Source organism: Carcharodon carcharias, chromosome 12 (genome assembly GCF_017639515.1).
Source record: "Carcharodon carcharias isolate sCarCar2 chromosome 12, sCarCar2.pri, whole genome shotgun sequence".
NCBI lineage: Eukaryota > Metazoa > Chordata > Chondrichthyes > Lamniformes > Lamnidae > Carcharodon > Carcharodon carcharias.
In genome coordinates, this window is record NC_054478.1 from 88,360,066 (window position 1) to 88,381,039 (window position 20,974).

Genomic DNA, 20,974 nt, shown 5'->3' on the forward strand with positions numbered 1-20,974 from the left:
TGCAAATTTTGGAAATATCAAACAAAAATGCGGTATGCAGTCAAATAGTCAGGTCACATCTGCAAAGACAGGAAGATGTTAATGTTTCAGGTCGTCATGTGAATAGATGTCATGTGACCAAATGCAGACCTCCAGAATACATCCAATCAGAACTCTGCATTACTTCAAATCTGATGTCTTGTATATCTGCAACCTTGTTTGCTCAGCCACTGGCGACAGTAGCTTCAATCTTCTAGGCTCTAAGCTCTCAATTTCCCTCCCAAAACTTTGCTACTCCAACTTTCGCTCATTGTTTAAGACGCTGTTCAAAACCTATTTCTTCGGCCAAGCATTTGGTCACCTGTCTTAGTGTTTCCTTCATTGTCTCAATGCCAATTTTCTTCTAATTATGATCCAGTGAAGCATCTTAGGATGTTTTACTATGTTAAAGGCAGTCTATAAATGCACATGGTTGCTAAGTTACTGTAGTAATTATGGTTTTATTTAAAGTGTAATGTATCTTTCAGAATAATACTTGTTAGGAAAGATCACAGGATCTGTAGTAACCAATAGGTGAGTAGCGCGAGCTACCTCAGCAGCCAGTGTAGAGATAGAGTTGGAATTGAAAGCACATGTGTAGTTGCTGCTGAATATATTGTAAATAATCTTAATGTTTCCGCCCAAGAAGTGTCTGCAGATCAACTCTATTACTAATAGTACAACTTGGCCATCCTACAATGAACTGACAACGGGGATAAAATAGGATTCAACAGAAGAAATCAAGTTAGAAAGAAATTGGCACTGTATCTTGCCCAGTTGATTGTAAGTAGCAAGCTCCGTTAGAATTGAAGCAGTTATCGTCTCTCAAAATGCCACAATTTGGGAGAATTGATCCTTTTGAACCAGCCACAGACAATTGGTCTCAACAAATAGAACGCCTCATGTTCTTTTTTCAAGCGAATGAGATTACGGGGGAACAGAAGAGGCAAGCAATCCCCATGAGTACTTGTGGAAGCAAAACGTATGGTTTGATTCGAAGTTTGACAGCAGCCTGTGCCCCAGATTCGAAGAATTTCGATGAATTGGTGGACCTTGTGAAGGGTCACTTTCAACCCAAGCCCTCAGTCACGATGCAGAGGTTTAGTTCACAAAATAGAGCCCCAGGTGAGACAATTGCATACTACATGGCAAATTTGAAGCAGCTAACAGAACACTGTGAGTTTGCTACAACTCTGAACAACATGCTCAGAGATCGTTTAGTGCGTGGGGTGAAAGAGAACACTATTCAGAAATGACAATTGTCCGAAGTGAATCTGGATTTCGATAGCGATAGCGCTGGTCATGGAAAATGATGTAAGATTCACAAGCAATACAGGGTGTGCAAAATAGTGCCGTCTTCCACATCAGGCAGGAAACCTCAAGCGAAAGTGGCACGAAAAAGCGAGACTGCTAAGAAGCGGGAAACAGCCCAAGCTAACTGAAGAGTAAAGAAAAATAACTTAGTAGCCAGATCGAAGAATAATTTTAATAGTGGTGGAAACAATCAGTCTTTAAGCAATTGGTAGTTTAAAAAAATCAAATGCTACTATTGTCACAGAAACGGACATATAATGAGGCAGTGCAAGGAAAGATTAAAGCAGGCTTGTAAACAAAAGAAGAAGCCGAATGAAATCTACAATGTAGAAGAGCCTGAAACAACAAATTTTGACATTTACTGCTTGTTTAATTTGAAAGTTGGAAAAACAGAACCAATATTTGTCAATGAAATTAAATTGCAAACCTGTTAAAATAGAAGTAGACATGAGAGCTTCCACTACTGCAACTGGGGAACATACTTACAGATATTTGAATTATGATGAACATTAATTAAGTTTGGAATGAACAGATGCCAGGCTAAAAACATATACAGGTGAAGACATTCAAGTAAAAGGCATTGGCAGAGTAACTGTCCATTATGGAAGCCAATCGTCAAAGTTACCAGTGTTGGTATTGAGAGGCAGAGGATCAAGCCTTCAGGGCGAAATTGGCTAAAGGAAATCAACCTTGATTGGCCACTGAGATTCCAAAAGGAAGCTGGAAGCGTTCCTGTTTTGAAAAAGGAGCGTGTAAGGACTCAACAACCTGAAGAAATGCAAGCTGTCTTAAGCCAAATTCTAGAAGGACAGCAGAAGAAACTAGAAAAGACTCTGCTTGATGACAGAGTTCAAGACAAGGTGAGCAACCTTTGAAGGGAAAAAGAAAACCTGTTGAAACCTTTGCACACTACAAGATTCCCTCAAGTCAAAGTTTGTACCTCTGGAAAAGTATGAAGAGAAACAGAAAGAATTCAGCACTTCTCTGAACAAACTGAAGAATGAGTTGGCAGAAAAGGCACAGCAAAGTTCAATTTTCCAGGAGGCAGCAAACAAATACAAAAAAGAGTCGGAAGAGCTGAAGAAGCAGCTAAATGATGCCAAAGAGGCTTAGGAAGCAAAAGTCACAGAGTTTTCCAAGAAGCAGACAGATAATGAAATTTTGAGAGACTCAGCCACTGAGCTCAGACAAGTTGAGCTTGCCTCTGAGAGAAGTCTGGCCAATAGTGAAGCCAAAAAGAAGGCCAAGATTAAAGTCTGTGCTAGAAAGAAGGCAGTACGTAGAAAGAAGATAGAGAAATACTAATATTGTCTTAATTCTGGCAGCATACAAATACTCTTGTACATAGGCCTGGCAATCAAATCGCAAACGCCGATGCCCTTAGTTGTTTGTCTTTACAAGAAAATGATGAGTACGTCCCAGTTCCACACACACTTGTTTTACTATTAAATTTCTTAGATTCCTCGCCGGTATGTGCTCAACAGATCAGAGACTGGACAAGTCTGGACCCAGTCCTATCTCAAGTACGAGAACAAGTGCTACATGGTTGGTCACTGGAGCCTGTATCTGATGAAACAAAACCATACTTCAACCAATCAGAATGGCATGTTATTGTGGGGTACATGTGAGATAGTTCCTCCAAAGGGAAGAGAGCCACGGCGCCCATCCAGGAATTTCCTAAATGAAGACCACAGGATGCAGCTATTTATGGTGGCCAGGGATGAATGGCAAAATAGAGAGTATGGTAAAGCATGTGGGCAATGTCAACAACTGCAAAAGTTTCCAGTGACAGCTCCATTACACCCATGGGAGTGACCAGGTAGACCCTGGGTGCGGTTACGCATTGATTACATTGGACCATTCCTGTGAACAATATTTCTGCTCATTGTTGATGCCCATTCAAAACGTTTGGACAAATATGAGGTGAGGTCACCAACGTTGGGCGCTATAATTGAGAAACTACATCAGAGTTTTGCCATTCACAGACTACCAGTAGTCGTCGTTTCCAATAGCGACACGGCAATTACGAGTGTTAAGTTTCAACGGTTTATCAGCCTCAATGGTACCTCTCTTCCTCAAAACGGACTGGCCGTAAAGGCAGTTCAAACATTCAAGACAGGCAAGCAAAAGCTAACTGATGATTCCTTGGCAACCAAGCTAGCACGCTTTCTTTATCATTACAGGACTACCCCTCACACAACAACAGGTGTCACACCTGCAGAGTTATTGTTGAAATGCCTTCTCACGATGAGATTGAGCTTAATAATGCTGAATTTAGAGGGGAAGATGGAAAAGAGTCAGGGAAGCCAGAAAACTAGATACAACTGGCATAGTTGTGAGAGGAAATTTATCATAGGAGAGTTGGTATATGTGAAAAACTTTGGGGAAGGACCAAAGTGGTCACCGGGTGAAATAAATGGGTTAACTGGACCTCTAACTTATCATGTAGAGGTGGAAGGCTGGACCATCCATAAACATGTGGACCATTTAAGGAAGAGAGAGACAAATCATCAAGATATGGTTCCACCAGTGACCATGACCGGGTCTGCATTTCCTATTGAAGATACTCCACCCAGGACTGACATGTGTGATGTTCCTGTAGAAGTTGAGGATACAGAACTGCAAGTGTCCACCGAAGTACCTGATGTTCAGGCAACTCCAGAAAAGGAGGTCCCTGACAAAGAATCTGAAATTGTGGAGTTGCGACATTCCACACATACCAGGAAACCACCTGAAAGACAGAACTTGTAAATTCCTTACCCAGTGTAAATATTATGTTGTCTTGAAAAACATGTCGTTGTAAATATGTGTACAGCCAAGATAAAGTGGGAGGAATGTAGTAATTATGGTTTTACTTAGTGTTTAATGTACCTTTAAGAATAATAGATGTTAGGAAAGATCATATGATCTGTAGTAACCAATAGGAGAATAGCACAGGCTACACCGCACTCATTCATTTTCTCTTACACACTAGAAATAGAGTTGGAGTTGAAAGCACATTGTAGTTGCTGCTGAGTATATTGTAAATAAACTTAATGTTTCCACCCAAGAAGTGCCTGCAGTTCAATTCTGTTACTAATAGTACAACTAGGCCTCCCTATGAGAGAGTGACTGCATGTGTGTATTAGAGAGTGACTGTGTGTGTGCATATGAGAGAGACTGTGTGAGGGAGAGGGTGTGTGTGTAAGAAAGACTGTGTGTGTGTCTGAGAAAGAGAGAGACTGTGTGTGTGAGAGACTGTGTGTGCGAAAGACTGTGTGTGCGAAAGAGAGAGAGATTGTGTGAGTGAGAGGTACGTGTGTGTGGGTGAGAGAGTGGTGTGTATGTGTATGTGTGTGAGAGAGCAAGAGAGTATGTGTGTATGAATGGTGTGTGTGCGCAAGAGAAGGAGTGGTGTGCGCGCGCATGTGAAAGTGGTGTGCACGTGCTTGTGAGAGTGGTGTGTCTGTGTGAGAGAGTGGTGTGTGTGAGAGAATGGTGTGTATGAGTGTGTGTGGGTGAGAGTGTTGTGTGTATCTATGTGTGTGAGAGAGCGAGAGAGAGAATGTGTGTGTGTGTGAGAGAATGTGTGTGTGTGAGAGTGGTGTGTGTGCATGTGTGAGTGGTGTGCACATGCGTGAGAGTGGTGTGCGTGCGTGGTATATGTGTGTGCGCGTGAGGGTGTACTGTGAGTGGTGTGCATATGTGAGAGTGGTGCGTGTGTGTGAGTGGTGCACGTGTGTGGTGGTATATGTGTGTGTGCAAGAGAGTGAGTGAATGTGTGAAAGAAAGTGAATGAGTAAGTGTGTGTCTGTGAGAGAAAGTGAGTGAATGTGTGAGAGAAAGTGAGTGTGCGTGTGTGAGAGAGAAAGTGAGTGAGAGTGGCGTGTAAAAGTGAATGAGAGTGTGCGTGAGAGAAAGTGAGAGTGAATGTGTGCGTGTGTGTAAGAGAAAGTGAGCGAGAGTGTCTGTGTGTGAGGGAAAGTGAGTGAGTGTGCGTGTGAGAGAAAGTGAGTGAGTGTGCATGAGAAAGTGAGTGAATGTGCGTGTGTGAGAGAAAGTGTGAGTGAGTGTGCGTGTGTGAGAAAGTGAATGAGTGTGTGTTTGAGAGAAAGTGAGTGAGTGTGCATATGTAAGAGAAAGTGAATGAGTGAGTGTGCATATGTAAGAGAAAGTGAGTGAGTGTGCAGGTGTGAGAGAAAGTGAGTGAGTGAATGTGCATGTGTGAGAGAAAGTGAGTGAGTGAATGTGAGAGAAAGTGAGTGAGTGAATGTGAGAGAAAGTGAGTGAGTGAATGTGTGAGAAAGTGAGTGAGTGAGTGTGTGTGTGTCTGTGTGTGTGAAAGAGAGAGAGTGTTGTGGGTGTGTGAGTGTGTTGTGTGTGTGTCTAGTCTATGTGTGAGAGAGAGAGTGTTGTGTGTGTGTATGAGAGTGGTTTCTGTTTTTGAGAGAGTGGGGTGTTTGTGTGAGAGTGGTGTGTGTGTGTGTGTGTGTGTGTGTGTGTGTATATATGTGTGTGAGAGAGAGGTGTGTGTGAGTGTGAGAGAGCACACACACACCAACCACTCTTCCTCTTCTCTGAAGAAGTCATACAGACTTAAATCGTTAACTCTGTTTCTCTCTCCACAGATGCTGTAAGACCTGCTGAGTTTTTCCAGCACTTTCTATTTTTATTTCAGATTTCGAGTATCCGCAAATTTTGTTTTTATCTTAGTGGGGAAACTGTGCCCAGGGAAGCTGGGCGGGGGGAGAGGGTGTCGACAGTGGGGTCCTAGAAGGAGAACTCAGGGTACTGGTGATAGGAGGGAAAAGTCACAGTGAGAAGAGGGAGTGGGATGCAGTAGGGTGGCGGGTCCAGGCTGAGAGTCTGGCAGGGGAAAGTCACATCGGGTGGGTCACTGAGGGGGACAAGGCAGGTGACTCAGATAATGGGAGGAGGGGCAAGGTTAGGGTTGGCATGGGGACAGTAATGGGTGTCAGGTCTGAGGGGCAGAAAGGCATGTGGAGATAGATCGTGATAGGGTTCAGGGTAATGAGGAAGTTGAAGGGTGACAAAGGGGAGAGGAATGGTGACAGTAGGTGGGTCTATGGTGAAGTGGGAGAAGACAGGGGAGGGTGGAAGGTGGTGGAGCAAGTTTGAAAGGTCATGCACACTATTTTTCCAAACTTATCTTGACTACGCAGTGAGTTAGTCAGTGAGATCCCTTGAGGTGGGGGAGGGTCTTTTCGGGTGTGTGGAGTTCAAGGTCAGTACAAGCAGCCAACTGAACTGATTCTATAATAATGGATGTCAAAGATGCTCACTTCTCCTCTCTATGGTGAAGCCCACATTGCAGCAGGTTCGGGTCTCATATCATTGAGATTCTAGGAACGTATGGAGCTGCTGTTCATTCTGTGCCATTTGCCATCAGCTACAATCAGAGGCAGGGGTGAAGAAAGGGGAGGGAGGTGGAATGCCTCCAAGGGGCATGGCTGGTTGAGGACAGCCAACTCATGACTCCAAGTGAACGGTCATGGCTGACAAAAGATCATGCGCTTAGTCTTTCTATGCTGCCAAGACAATGGTCTCTCTGTAGGATTTCAAGGGTAGTGGAGACAAGCAGAAAAGTGTCCGCATGAAGCTTCTTGCACATGGCACCCATCACCCTGATCAGAGAGCAATGTCTCCATACCCATTCATGTATGAACGGGAGTGACACCCATCTCTGGATCTCCAGGATGTTCTTTATCTGGAAGGGGCGGGGATGCCACGTCTGGACAGAGACCAGGTGAAGGATTAGCACTTGCCTGCTGTCTCATCTTGAAATGAGTGAAAGGCAACGCCGGAGGTACCCTCATATGTCCCAGGATGTGGTTGCTCAAAACTGCGATCTTCTACAATACGAGTTGCAACTGCAAGGACTAACGAGGAGTGGTGCGGAGCTCCAGGCTTGCAATGAGTGCATGTCTGTCTGGGTGTCCTTTAAAAATGGCATCAATATCTTTGACCCCATGAGGTAAATGTGGGGCAGGCAAATTCCTGCCTGCGCCGCCACGTAATTTGCCGAATTCCTCGCTGATGCATAATTAATGAGCTGTAAAAGCGAAAAATTGTGCGTGTCCACCCACTTTGCCGCAATCACGGCAGCTTTCCCACTCGCCATCTGACTTAGTCTCCAGAATGGAAAATTCCATCCAGTGTATGTGTGTGGCTGGGATTTTCTGCTCCCACACACAGCAGGTGTCATGGCAGGCGGGAGTGGAAAATATCACGAGATGAAAAAATTCAGCTTCACATTGGCAGGAAAACTGGGTCTGCTTGGGACTTCAATGGTGAATCACATTTCCTGATGTGCAATGTTCAGAACGCTATCTGAATATGTTTAAAAGTCATGAGTACTCATTAAGAGTCTACTTGCCAGCATCAACCCCCCACACTGGATCAATAGACAATGTCGGCATCTAATTAGACCAATGCGTTTCATAACCAGGTATAAGTGGCATGCACCTGGCAACCAGCACTTGGCTTCAAGGTTTGTTTGCCTACCTTTCATTACGCAGTGCTCGTGGCACCTCAGTGCAGCGTCAGGCTTTGGACACCGGCAGCACCACATTGTTCTCAGGGGGGTATCACAGGCAAGGGTCTACCTACCAGACCAGTGGTAAGGTGGGGATGGTGTGGAAGGGGCTGCAGGATAAGGCCTCCACCGGGAAAGAGCAATAGTAGACAGGGTTTGTGGAAGGGGCCACAGGGCAAGGCCTCCACCGGGTTGGGGGGGGGGGGGGGAGGTGCAGTAGGGGACAGAGTTTGACTCAAACATGATATGGGGGGGTTCAGGGTGTGGGGAAGGGGGTGCGAAGGTCACAATGGGGAACAGTTTGTTACAAAGGGACTAATGTAACTGAGTTGGGGGCAGAATGGGAGGAAAGCGGTGTGAAGAAGCACCTCATTTTACATGGCTGATGTCACAAAGTCTCTCCTTGTCCCAGTCCAGGGAGGGTGAGGGCATGTCAGTCTAGGATCAGCAGTGCCCAGAATGTTGTGCACAGGTAGTCTTCATAACACCACGCACATGGGTCTGTGGGGGTTTCTGGCCTTATACTGTACTGCAGATGGCACACTCATAATTAGGGGAAGCATCTGCAGTCTATAGATGGGAAAAAGGTAGTGTAAGGGCATTGGAGGGTTCTGGGGAGATGTGTGCTATATGTGTAACTGGGCAGGAAGCCTCAAGATGGGGAGGGGTGAGGTCCACATGTGGAATAGGCACATCCATTTCCAATGATTCAGGGGGTAACACAGGGATTTACAGCGCAAGCAAAAAGGGTTCAAGGATTCGAGGCTGAGGATGTTGGATGCAGGGAAACCTGGAAATTGAGCTCCTCCAAGCCGATGCAAAGGATTTTTGCAGTCATACAGGGATGGTTCAGCTAGGGAGATGATCAGCGCCACCATCTTCCAACCTGAAGCAATGGCGCAGCACAAAATTTAAAAGAGGTGGCACTCTAAGGATGAGGGTTCTGAGGGCCAATTAGAGGACCAGTCCTCTGCACAGGGGCACCCAACTGAAGGAAGATGCACATGTGAGACATATTAGGCACCTTTCAATAGTAATGCAGAGAATCAGGACGGGCGGGGTGGGGGTGTGCAGGGAACCACCATGAAAAGTAAAGTGCACTGGCCAAGATCTCAGTGGCGATTAGGCGCCGATACTGGACCCAACAATTTGAACCTATGATCACATTATTCATTGACAGAAATAGGACATTTGGAGGCTCGTGCTCACTTATGTATCCAGGGTTGGCTGCTGGGTGACAAAGGGTACCCTCAAAGGACATGACTATGATGCCCGTGCAGGGGCCACAAAATGCAGTAGAAAGAAGACCCTACCCCTACCCGAACATTGATGGAACAGACCATTAGCATGTTAAAGATGCAATCCCTATGCCTGGACGGATAATAGTGGTTTGCTGCACGCTGCACAACCTGACACAGCAAAGGGAGAGGAGTTGCTGAATGATGACATGGAGGAGCTGCATGTCTCCTCTGGTGAGGAGGACATTGAAAGGGATGAGGGCAATAAGGTTGAGGAAGCCAGGACTGCAGGGGAAGAAGCTATTGCATGGGCCAGACAAAGCAGGCGCACATGTGAGGCCCTCATAGCCACCAGATTCCATGAGGAGGATGTTGAGGGAGGGACCATGGTGTCACAAATGATTGAGCATAACACAGCTGATTATAAAGAGGCATACACAAGAGGATATATGAAATGAGTGCGATTCTACTTATATTTGTGAAAACTATATACAAGTGTTTAACATCACTGCCACCGATAAGATCCTAATATTGTTTTGTCTTCCTGTCCCTACCATTACATCTTGGTATCTCCCCAATATCCACAGTGGAGGTGGAGGCAGCCTGCTGACTGGTACGTCCTCTGATAGGCCGGGACTTGGACCGTCCAGCACTACTTTGGTTCTCCTGCAGTGGGGCAGATGCACCCTTTCAGACAGTGACCTTAATTAGCTGAATCTAATGGGAGGTCACAGGGAGAGAGGTTTGGGATTGGCTGGACAATTCCGGAGTCATCTCGGTGGATGGCCCCGGGGTGTCCAGCTGCTGATCCTCATCCCTGTGGGTCATTAAGTGCCCCTGGCTGACACCCTGAGAAGAAGGTTAAGCTGCAGTGAGATTGAGCTGCCCCACCCACCTCTTGCATAGCCATTGCTGGATGCCACCAATGCCTACACCGATGAACTGCAGCTCCTGCCATAGTGCAGGATCTATGTCCTGGACCAAGGTCTCCATGGCGGCTGCCATCCAGCAATGTTGACATCGGTGCATTGGCATACCAGCGCTATTAACTCAGACAGAAAGCGGACCGGCTCCTCCATTGTGCGTTGATTTCTGAGGAATGCACCTGACATCCCTTCCTGATGTTAGTGTGATTATCTCTGCAGCTTCACCAACTGAGATAGGACTGAGTCTGGAGACTCGTCATCTGACTTAGACTCTGCAGAATACTGGCCTTCAACAGTTCTCCACGTGCTGGCTACCTTGGATGTCCCTGCCTCTGCCTGCTGTAAACCAGATTGTGTGCTGTGCTCACTAGATTGTGACCCAGAGCCTGCTCTAGAACTAGATCCCACTGAGGTGTGTGTCCTTGTACTGATGGAGGGTATGGATGAGCGCTGTGATGGGTCGTCAAAAGTGCTGTCCTCAGCTTCCTCCTCTGAGGTGTCATCCGGGGTCGAGCTGAGGGCTTGGCTGAGTGAGGGCCTTGGGCACTTGGCAGAGGTGCCTCTGAAAGAAAGTGGAGATGATTGTTGCATTGCAGGCAACTCGAAAAATGCTCAATTGAGTCACAGTCATGGTAGCCTGAGTGATGAGCTGGTGCAGGATGCTCACTTGGGCGATTGCCGCCACAGGAATGGTCCACGTCCTCTCCGGCAAGTGTGATTGCTCAGTTCTTGTACTCTGTGAGGACCTTGATGTCGGGCACCACCCCCGGTCTGGGACCTCTCCCTCTGAATGTGCGCAAGCTTGTCCTGCAGAAAGACAGATGGCGAGAGTACGAGCAAGACACATGCCAGGGCAGATGATAAAGATGCTTGCCTTGCGTGGGTGCTGAGTGCAGCCATGGACAGGATAAAGTCATGAGTTCCAGAGAACATGAGGCCAGATGGAAATGTGAAGGTGTGTGTGAAAGAGTGAGTGGTGAGGTGCCTTGAACTGGCAGTGTGTGAGATCCCTGCGGAGTGTGATCTTGCGAATGGGTTATGGGCTTGTGAATGTGAGAGTTGAATGATAACCTGTTTGACTTACCCTGGTGGAACTGATTGAGATCATTCATCCTCTTTCTGCATTGGATAGCTGGCCTCTTCTGTGCAGCGTTGGCACTGACCACTTCTGCCACAGTCTGCCAAGCCGGAGAGGTGATATTTGTGGACCTCCTCTGGCTAGAGCGGGGGAGGAAGACATTGTGACAGTCCTCCACTGCGTCAAGTAGGTGGCCCAGGAAGGCATCACGAACCTTGGGGGATGCCATCTTCTTGCCTTTTGGGGCCATATCTTCGGAGCACCAGTCCTGCGCTGCATACAGTGGAACTGCTGTGTGCAGCTGCTCTTCAAATATGGCGCCTAGAGTGAGGTACTGGTAAGCTCACGGTGGGGCGGGCAAATCAGAGGCTGCCTGCCCACAATTCAACGTTTTTCCCATGCACACAGAGTTAATGAGGCAGGTAGTGGATGATACAGCGTTAAAATCAGGCACTGCAGCCAGCAGGAAAAACACGCTTAAGAGTGCGGATGAGAAAATCCCAGTGTGTGTGTTGTGTGTTTGTTTGGTGTGTGTGTGTGTTGTGCGTGTGTGTGTATTGTGTTGTGTTGTGTTGGAGCGAGAGCCCTGAGACTGGGAGTGAGCCAAACACACACACACAAACACACGCACACTCATCCCCCCTCCCTCAAAATCTATCCGCAATGCAGGTCCAAAGAGGAGGAAAACCCAGGCAATCCGCTTCCAACCCCCACTTTCATATGAATTCAACTAAGGCCAACTCAACATGTGCGCAAGAGGAAAATGCAAGGTCAATGTTACTTAAACGCAGCTCCTTAGCTTGGCTCCAGTCCCCACTACTTTCCCTGGTGGTCTGTACTTGGTGCCTAGTCTGTCTATCTCTAGCTCTGCTTTTTAAGTGAAAAGGCAAAAAAAGATTTTATTGGTTAGCTCTGTTGCTTGGCACTTTTTAATAATGGTCATTCTTATTAATTGATTTTTTAAAAAAATTCATACTTAAAGTTGTGCTAAAAGTTATCTTTCCAAAATTTGCTCATTGGCCCCGGAGTGAAAAAAAAATTGAAATGTGGCCCCTCACGTAAAAAGGTTAGACATCCATTCTCTAAACTACAGAAAAATTTCCCCAACTAATTTTTCAAAAGTCCGAAAATCCCGCTCCATGGTTATACTTTACAATGTCCCTTAATTGGGCACTTTATTCTCCCAGAACCAGTCCAAAGCTCCATTCTGCTCCTGAGGGCCTGCTTCTTTCTTCCTTTCCTAGCCTAGTAACTTCTAATTGCCAAATTGACTTTCACAAGGTTACAATGGAGATTTCTTCCCTCTAGCCCAAGCTAGGCAAAACTTGCAGCTTTCTTTAAATCCTAACAAACTCGGTCTCTTCAACATGAGCGCAAGCTCCCGTCCACGTTCTGCATGGTGATCAACGGGGTCAGCATTTTCTCTGCTTCAGGTGCAGGATTAGCTGCCTCTACCTCCTGTTCTCTGCCTCTCAAATGGTTGCAGACTGACTTGTGTCTGAGTGTTTCAGGAATATCCTAGAAACACTGTAACCTGATCTACAATGGCTTTCTATGGGCTTTTCCCTTCCCAAAGCTCATCTCCATGGCAATGTGAATCATATGAGCCTTGTATCGAGGTAGAAATGTTAATTAGCTATCCTCTCAACCCCCAACTCTATTCTATCTTGGAATTAAACAGATAGCCTAAAGCATTACCGTTTACAAAACTTGACATTCCTAACATCTCCTTGTGAGACTTAGATACTAACAGCCTACCCATAGTCAGCAGAACCGCTCTTGCTGTTGTCTACAGGTGTGAACATCTAGCACCTTCTACCCAGTAAGACAGCCTGGGGCCCCTTTAACCTTTAACAACAAAGCTACCCAGGTTTGTTGGTTGGCAGAATTCAGAGTAGGTCACACAACTCCCTTCATTCCTCCATTTTATCTTAAATTAAAGAGACAGTCTGAAAACATAACAATCTTATAAACTTTATATTTGTAACATGAGTTATAACTTCTAAGACAAGGCCAAGACAAGATAAATAGTCCCATAGGGGATATTTTTCAGGATGGAGAGGATGGAGTATAGTTGGGGGCATTAACATTAAATTGTTAAAATGAGAAATGCCTACTGCAACCTGTCAAGAATTGGCCTACTTTTGGTTTAACCGAAGCAGCTTTGGGGTTGGGGGATGAGCAACCCATTTGAGAGGCAGGTCACTCCTTATAATATTTCAATGAAGCCACATGCCTCAGAATTTAGCATCAATTTCAATTTAACAACTGCAGGCCAAGTTTCCCAGGGCTTGTGAAGCTAGGCAGCTGAAGGAAGGTAAGAGCTGCTCACTGCAGCAGCGTGTTTTTCCAGCAATGCATGTGGGCCAGGAGCAAGAGCAATTCCCCTGACCCTCTTCAGTCAGTGGTTCTCAAACAGTGGTCTTGTTCAAGAGAGAGTTGTTTTTTAAAATATTTAAGTAAGCACACTCATCTCACTGATATCTGTAAGTAAATATCTGTATTCTTAAAAGCATTATTTATACACTGATCATGGGGTTTGGCGTGATTACTAATCCATTTGAAATCCTTAAGCATACCTGTCATGATCTGCCTCCCTCCCTGAGATCTTCAAAATCTATCCAGCCCACAATCTTTCACGCTCCCTACCCAAAAATCTGGGATCTTTTGCTCCCTTCCCTTTACTGCATTCCAAACCACGCCCACCACCCCTCCCAATCTTTAATTGCTGAGGGCTGTCCATAGCTACTGCCTTATCATAGAGTCATAGTTATAGAGGTCTACAGCACAGAAAAAGGCTCTTCGACCCATCAAGTCTGCACCGGTCAAGCAACTATACTCCATCCTTTCCATCCTGAAAAATATCCCCTATGGGACTATTTATCTTGTCTTGGCCTTGTCTTAGAAGTTATAACTCATGTTACAAATATAAAGTTTATAAGATTGTTATGTTTTCAGACTGTCTCTTTAATTTAAGATAAAATGGAGGAATGAAGGGAGTTGTGTGACCTACTCTGAATTCTGCCAACCAACAAACCTGGGTAGCTTTGTTGTTAAAGGTTAAAGGGGCCCCAGGCTGTCTTACTGGGTAGAAGGTGCTAGATGTTCACACCTGTAGACAACAGCAAGAGCAATTCTGCTGACTATGGGTAGGCTGTTAGTATCTAAGTCTCACAAGGAGATGTTAGGAATGTCAAGTTTTGTAAACGGTAATGCTTTAGGCTATCTGTTTAATTCCAAGATAGAATAGAGTTGGGGGTTGAGAGGATAGCTAATTAACATTTCTACCTCGATACAAGGCTCATATGATTCACATTGCCATGGAGATGAGCTTTGGGAAGGGAAAAGCCCATAGAAAGCCATTGTAGTATCAGGTTACAGTGTTTCTAGGATATTCCTGATTTTCCAGCACTAGGCCCAAAGCCTTGTATGCCATGGCATTGCAAGTGCACATCCAAATACTTCTTAAATGTTATGAGGGCTTCTGCCTCTACCACCCTTTCTGGCAGCGAGTTCCAGATTCCCACCACCCTCTGAATGAAAAAATTCTTCCTCACATCGCCTCTAAACCTCCTGCCCCTTACTTTAAATCAATGCCCCTTGGTTATTGATCCCTCCACCAAGGGGAAAAGTTCCTTCCTGTCTACCCTATCTATGCCCCTCATAATTTAATATCCCTCAATCATGTCCCCCCTCAATCTCCTCTGCTCCAGGGAAAATAACCCCAGTCTATCCTATCTCTCCTCATAACTAAAACTCTCCAGCCCAGGGAAATCTCCTGGTAAATCTCCTCTACACTCTTTCTAGTGCAATTACATCCTTCTTATAATGCGGATTCTAGAACTGCATGCAATTCTATAGCTGTGGCCTAACCAGTGTTTTATACAGTCCCAGCATAACCTCCCTGCCCTTATATTCTATGCCTTACCTAATAAAAGCAAGTATCCCATATGCTTTCTTAACCACCTTATCTACCTGTCCCGCTACCTTAAGGGACTGGTGGACATGCACACCAAGATCCCTCTAATCCTTGGTACTTCCCAGGGTCCTACCATTCATCGTGTATTCCCGTAACTTCTTTGTCCTGCCCAAGTGCATCTCCTCACACTTATCCGGATTAAATTCCATTTGCCACTGATCAGCCCATCTAACCAGCCCGTCTATAGTCTTCTGTAATCTAAGGCTATCCTCCTCACTATTTACTACCCCATCAATTTTCGTGTCATCTGCGAACTTACTGATCGTAGGCTTTCCATCCAACAGCCACTCATTCTGACTGGTTCCTGCTTCCCTTTGGGATCATGGTCTTTTCTAGCATTGAGAATTTGTTTCTAACTCCATACATTCCCTTGGCCTATGTCACTACAGAAACCATCATGGCATCCCTCTCCATAAATATTCTGTAGGTCGTCACCCATTTAATTCCTATACAGAGCTTCAAGGAATTCATTTTCATACTGCTTATTCTTCCTGTACTTTTGACATTAATTCCCTGTGTGACCATATCTTTAATCTCCTTACTCTTACTTGCCGGAGGATCAGTGTTTGTAGGTGAACTATCTTCTATCTCCATCATTCTTTATTTTCCTCTTTCTATATCTGTATGGTTTTCCCCATCTCTTGATAATGTGGTGTTTCTCTCGTTTACCCTCCTTTCTGCTTCTGTCCTTGTCCTTAACTCAAGCGTCAATGACTAAACACTTCTTTGAACTCAGAGCATGTGTGTACTGGTTTCTCTTCCTCCTCCCTCTTTGGGTGACCATTATTTCCCTTGCTCTCCTTCACTATTTATTTGTATGTATGGCGTTATCGTCTGTTGCATTGTCTTCCAGAAATTTTCCCTCCCCAAGTATTTTGAGAAATGAGCTAGCTAGTCCTCAAGCTCAATCTTCCTCCACTTGAGCAACACAATTTTTTATCATTTCAGGAGCACACATTCATTTGGATAATTTTCAGATCCAGAATATCTGTACATAAACTTGATTAGCCTAGGACCTGATCTTACTACAGTATTACTGTATACTTAAATTCTATGATGCTGTAGTCTTAAGTAGAATTAATTTTTGGCAGTTACCTGATACACAGAGATGAAACAGCACAAGGGAAATGTCACTGCCTGGTTTTGCAGGTTCAAACCTACTTTTTCTCAGTGTCAAACTCCTTTTTTACCTCCTCAGCAAAAATTGTCAGCATGAATTTTATTCTTCAGTTTACCTGGGCTACTTTCTGTTCCCAAACAAATTGCAAAGTCTACACCCTATCATAAGTTATTTTTGGTTGTGAAGATCCTTTTTATATTAAGCTATCTCTATTAAATTAAACCACCATAATTTGGAAATGTTTCTGTTAATGCTCTTATTGTTGGCTCATGTAACAAGCAATGAGAATATGACGAAAGGGAGACATCTATAGATATCATCTATATGACTGTCAATGTCATAAATTGTTTTTTTATACACTGAATTCTGTATTTGGAATCCAAAAAGCAACGTAAACATTAAAAGTGAGAGTGGTTATGTAAGATCAATAAACTTACTAACAAATATAGATGCTACTGATGAACAGACTTATTTTCTGGTGGCAAGTGGATACAATGAAGTAGATAAAATATATTATATAACTGAAAAACAGGTAATCATGTATATAGAAGTGTAACTGTTCCTGTGAATGTTTTTAAAATTTTATAAATATGATAGCTGCTAACAAGAGGGGTAAAAGTGGTTATGGGTGTATCAGGGCACCGAGCAGATACTGAAATCATGGACAACTAAACAAAGATAATGAACCTGGCGCCAAATTCCTTCCAACTGGCCTGGATCTATCTGTACTATAGTCCCTCATATTACACTCGTTTGAGCATCCCCTACATTATAACAGTGACAACACTCGAAAAGCATATGATTGGGAACCCTTGGGTTTTAAACAGCAGTAGGCAATACAACTTGTTTCTTTCAATTTTTCCATCTCATTCACTCTCACGCTCTCCTTCATGTCACTGTATCAGAAATTGCATTGTCAAGGTTCAATAACAATCATCTTGTTAACTGGCAATTAACAATGTAATTGCCATACAATGTAAGACAATTGCATTGTTAAAACAAGTGATGGGCATTGGCTTACCCATAATTGGGCACAGCTTTAACACTCCAGGGGGAAAGGAACTAGGAGTCTTGCACTCTGTTGAACTGGCTGAAGAATAAACCTGCTTGAGGTTAAAAAAAACTAGTTTCAAACTTGTTCTTCCCTTATATGCAATTATTGAAGTTAACACTTCAGTGGGGGAGGTGGCAATTCATGTATTTTTTCAGCATTCTGTCCATGACAGTATCAGTGATCATTTCACAGTCCTTGTGGAGACAAAATCCTGTCTTCACATTGAGGATACCCTCCATCATGTTGTGTGGCACTACCACCCTGTGCTAAGTGGGACAGATTTTGAACCAATCTAGCAACTCAAGACTGGGCCATCCATAAGGCGCTGTGGGCCAGCAGGAGCAGCAGAATTGTACTTAACCACAATCTGTAACCTCATGGCCTGGCATATTCTCCCCCATTCTACCATTATCATCAAGCCTGATCAACCCTGGTTCAATGAAGAGTACAGGAGGACATGCCAGGAGCAACACCAGGCATACCTAAAAAAAGTGTCAACCTGGTGAAGCTACAACATAGAACTACTTGCGTGTCAAACAGCAATAGACTGAGCTAAATAATCCCACAACCAACGGATCAGATCTAAGCTCTGCAGTCCTGCCACATCCAGTTGTGAAAGGTGATGGACAATTCAATAAATCACTGGAGGAAGAGGAGGCTCCACAAGTATCCCCATCCTCAAAGATTGGGGAGCCCAACGCATCAGTGCAAAAGTATTTGCAACAATCAAGCGTGGATGGATAATCCAGCTCGGCCTCCCCAGCATCACCGATGCCAGTCTGCAGCCAATTCAATTCACTCCACGTGACATCAGGAAATGGCTGAGGGCACTGGTCACTGCAAAGGCTATGGGCCCTGACAATATTGCGGCAATAGCACTGAAGACGTACTCCAGAACTTGCTGCGCCTCTAGCCAAGCTATTCCAGTGCAGCTACAACATCGGCATCTACCCAGCAATGTGCCCAGGTATGTCCTTTATACAAAAAAAAATGCAGAGCAAATCCAACCCGACCAATTACCGCCCCATCAGGCTACTCTTGATCATCAGTGAAGTGATGCAAGGAGAGATCAACAGTGCTCTCAAGAGCCACTTGCTCAGCAATAACCTACTCAATGATGTTCAGTTTGGGTTCTGCCAGGGCCACTCAGCCCCTGACCTCATTACTGCCTTGGTTAAAACATGGACAAAAGAGCTGAACTCCAGAGGTGAGGTGAGCGTGACTGCTCTTGATATCAAAGCCGCATTTGACTGAGCGTGGCATCAAGGAGCCTGAGCAGAACTGGAGTCAGTGGGAATCGGGGAAAACTCTCCATTGGTTGGAGTCATACCTAGCACAAAGGAAGAAGGTTGTGGTTGTTGGAGGTTAATCATTTCAGTTCCAGGACATCACTGCAGGAATTCCTCAGGATAGTGCCCTCGGCCCAACCATCTTCAGCTGCTTCATCAATGACCTGCCTTCCATCACAAGGTCAGAACTGGGGATGTTCGCTGACGATTGTCCAATGTTCAGCACCATTTGTGACTCCTCAGATACTGAAGTGGTCTGTGTTCAAATGCAGCAAGACCTAGACAATATCTAGGCTTGGTCTGAGAAGCGGCAAGTAACATTTGTGCCACAAAAGTGCCAGGCAATGACCATCTCCAACAAGAGTGAATCTAACCATCACCCTATGGCATTACCATCACTGAATCTCCCATCATCAGCATCCTGCGGGCTTATATTGACCAGAAACTGAACTGAGCTAGCCATATAATTACCATGGGTACAAGAGCAGGTCAGCGGCCAGGAACCTTGTGGTGCGTAACTCACCTCCTGACTCCCCAAAGCCTGTCCACCATCTACAAAGCACAAGTCAGGAGTGTGGTGGAATACTCTCCACTTGCCTGGATGAGCACAGCTCCAACACTCAAGGAGCTTGACACCATCCAGGACGAAGCAGCCCACTTGATTTGCACCCCTTCCACAAACATTTACTCCCTCCACCACCAACGCACAGTGGTAGCAGTGTGTATCATCTACAAGATGCACTGTAGGAATTCACCAAGGCTCCTTAGGCAGCACCTTCCAAAACCACAACCACTGCCTTCTAGAAGGACAAGGACAGCAGATAAATGGGAACACCACCACCTGGAAGTTCCCCTCCAAGTCACTCACAATCCTGACTTGGAAATATGTCACTGTTCCTTCACTGTCGCTGGGTCAAAATCCTGGAACTCCCTTCCTAACAGCACTGAGGGCATACCTACACCACATGGGCTGCAGCGGTTCAAGAAGGCAGCTCACCACCACCTTCTCAAGGGCAATTAGGAGTGGGCAAAAATGCTGGCCTAGCCAGTGACGCCAACAACCCATGATGAATAAATAAAAAGTATCCTACTCAAACAGCCAACAAAACCTTTTGGAGGAAGGGGGTGGAATCAGAATTTCATAAAATCTTAAAGGATTGAAACTCTGCAACAGATTAAGAGCTCCCTCAGCCGAGGGTATATACGCCAGCATCCAGCAAGTTTGATGAAGAAGAATAAGTTTCGCACAGGTGAAGTCAAGCCCGAAGATATCGTTTTGAAAAATATAAGTCAAGCAATGGCCCCATGTAAAAACATTATTTTAACCTATAAACCACACATTATATCTACACATGCGATTAAAGGCAAAAAATACGCTCACCTCTTGGGATGCCTGAATACGCAACGGATCTCCACTGAAAACATTAACTTCGGCAGGATTCGCTTGGAGTCTTTGTTTTGACAGGATGTATCGACCCGGTGAAGTGAATAGACATAAATAGTTGTCTAAACGTGTGGAGTATTGGCAGTACCCTCAGTATACCCCGCACCACCATCACCCCTCCCAACCTGCTTTTCAAAACGGATGTTCTTGAAAGGAGGAGATGCGGGTTCTAAGCGGACGTCGCCTTTCGAAGACTGAGAGGGATAAGTTTATTTGTTTTGAGGAGGCTGTAATGCAATGTGATCTATGAGGTGGTTCAGTTGGGAGGCAGCCACTGTTCAAAATGCAGGTGAAGAACGCGAAGCCGTTAGCGCTCAACGCGCGCCGGTCATCGTGTTTCCCACCCCCCCACCCCGGCCGGGCCGCCATTCGCGCATGCGCGCTCGGGGACCGCCGCCGCCGTTGCTGACTCGGCGCGATCCGTGCGCTGGCGGCGGGAGGCGAATTAAACAGCCGAGCGAGCGAGTGTCTCTTTGAGGAGAAATAGCACTCGCTTTCCGACTCAATGATTCAGACCGTGGGCTTCTGACACTTTTTAATTTCCTTCCTCCCCACCCCCTCCCCTTCGATCCCCCCCCCCTACAAATTTGCTATTTCTTTAAAAAAAACATTCTCGCCCAAACATCGGCTGCCCACCCCGTCCATTTCGGCCACAGGCCTCGGGCTCGGATCACCCTAAGGTAAGGAGGAAGTTGGCCGTCAGTTTTTTTTTAAAAGGTAGAGAATTTGGTCGGGAAACTTGACAAATTCCTCCTCATTGTTCAGCGGTTGTCGAGAGAGCCGAGTTTACGCATCGGTTGCTGTGCCACGCTGATTGGAGAGCCCCGCTTTTTAAAAGGACAATTTAAAATAAATATCAAAAAAACAGTCACCCAAGCCTGCCACATATTTCCAACCCTGACCTCCTTCAGAGTTGACGGCCTCCTGGTTCAGTCCAATTTCCCCCCCCCCCTTTAAATGTCCGTCAAGATCGTGTAAT

The 20,974-nt window shown here is 45.4% G+C and overlaps 1 protein-coding gene and 1 long non-coding RNA gene across 3 annotated transcripts in view; one reads left to right on the forward strand and one right to left on the reverse strand.

Moving 5' to 3' along the window:
* LOC121284963 overlaps nt 1-20,067 on the reverse strand; it is a 44,075-nt gene extending 24,008 nt beyond the window's left edge. Inside the window, exon 1 of the long non-coding RNA XR_005944583.1 lies at nt 19,933-20,067. This is a non-coding gene — a long non-coding RNA (uncharacterized LOC121284963). The remainder of the gene's footprint in view (nt 1-19,932) is intronic.
* Nucleotides 20,068-20,154: 87 nt separating this feature from the next.
* ube2e3 (ubiquitin-conjugating enzyme E2E 3 (UBC4/5 homolog, yeast)) overlaps nt 20,155-20,974 on the forward strand; it is a 149,005-nt gene continuing 148,185 nt past the window's right edge. The window contains exon 1 of one of the 2 annotated variants that reach the window (XM_041200956.1): nt 20,155-20,284. In XM_041200956.1, coding sequence (XP_041056890.1) covers nt 20,242-20,284 — 43 coding nt within the window. In that variant the 5' untranslated portion in view covers nt 20,155-20,241. Of the gene's footprint in view, nt 20,285-20,390; nt 20,676-20,974 lie in introns of those variants that run through there. The other variant, XM_041200957.1, reaches the window with a different exon arrangement.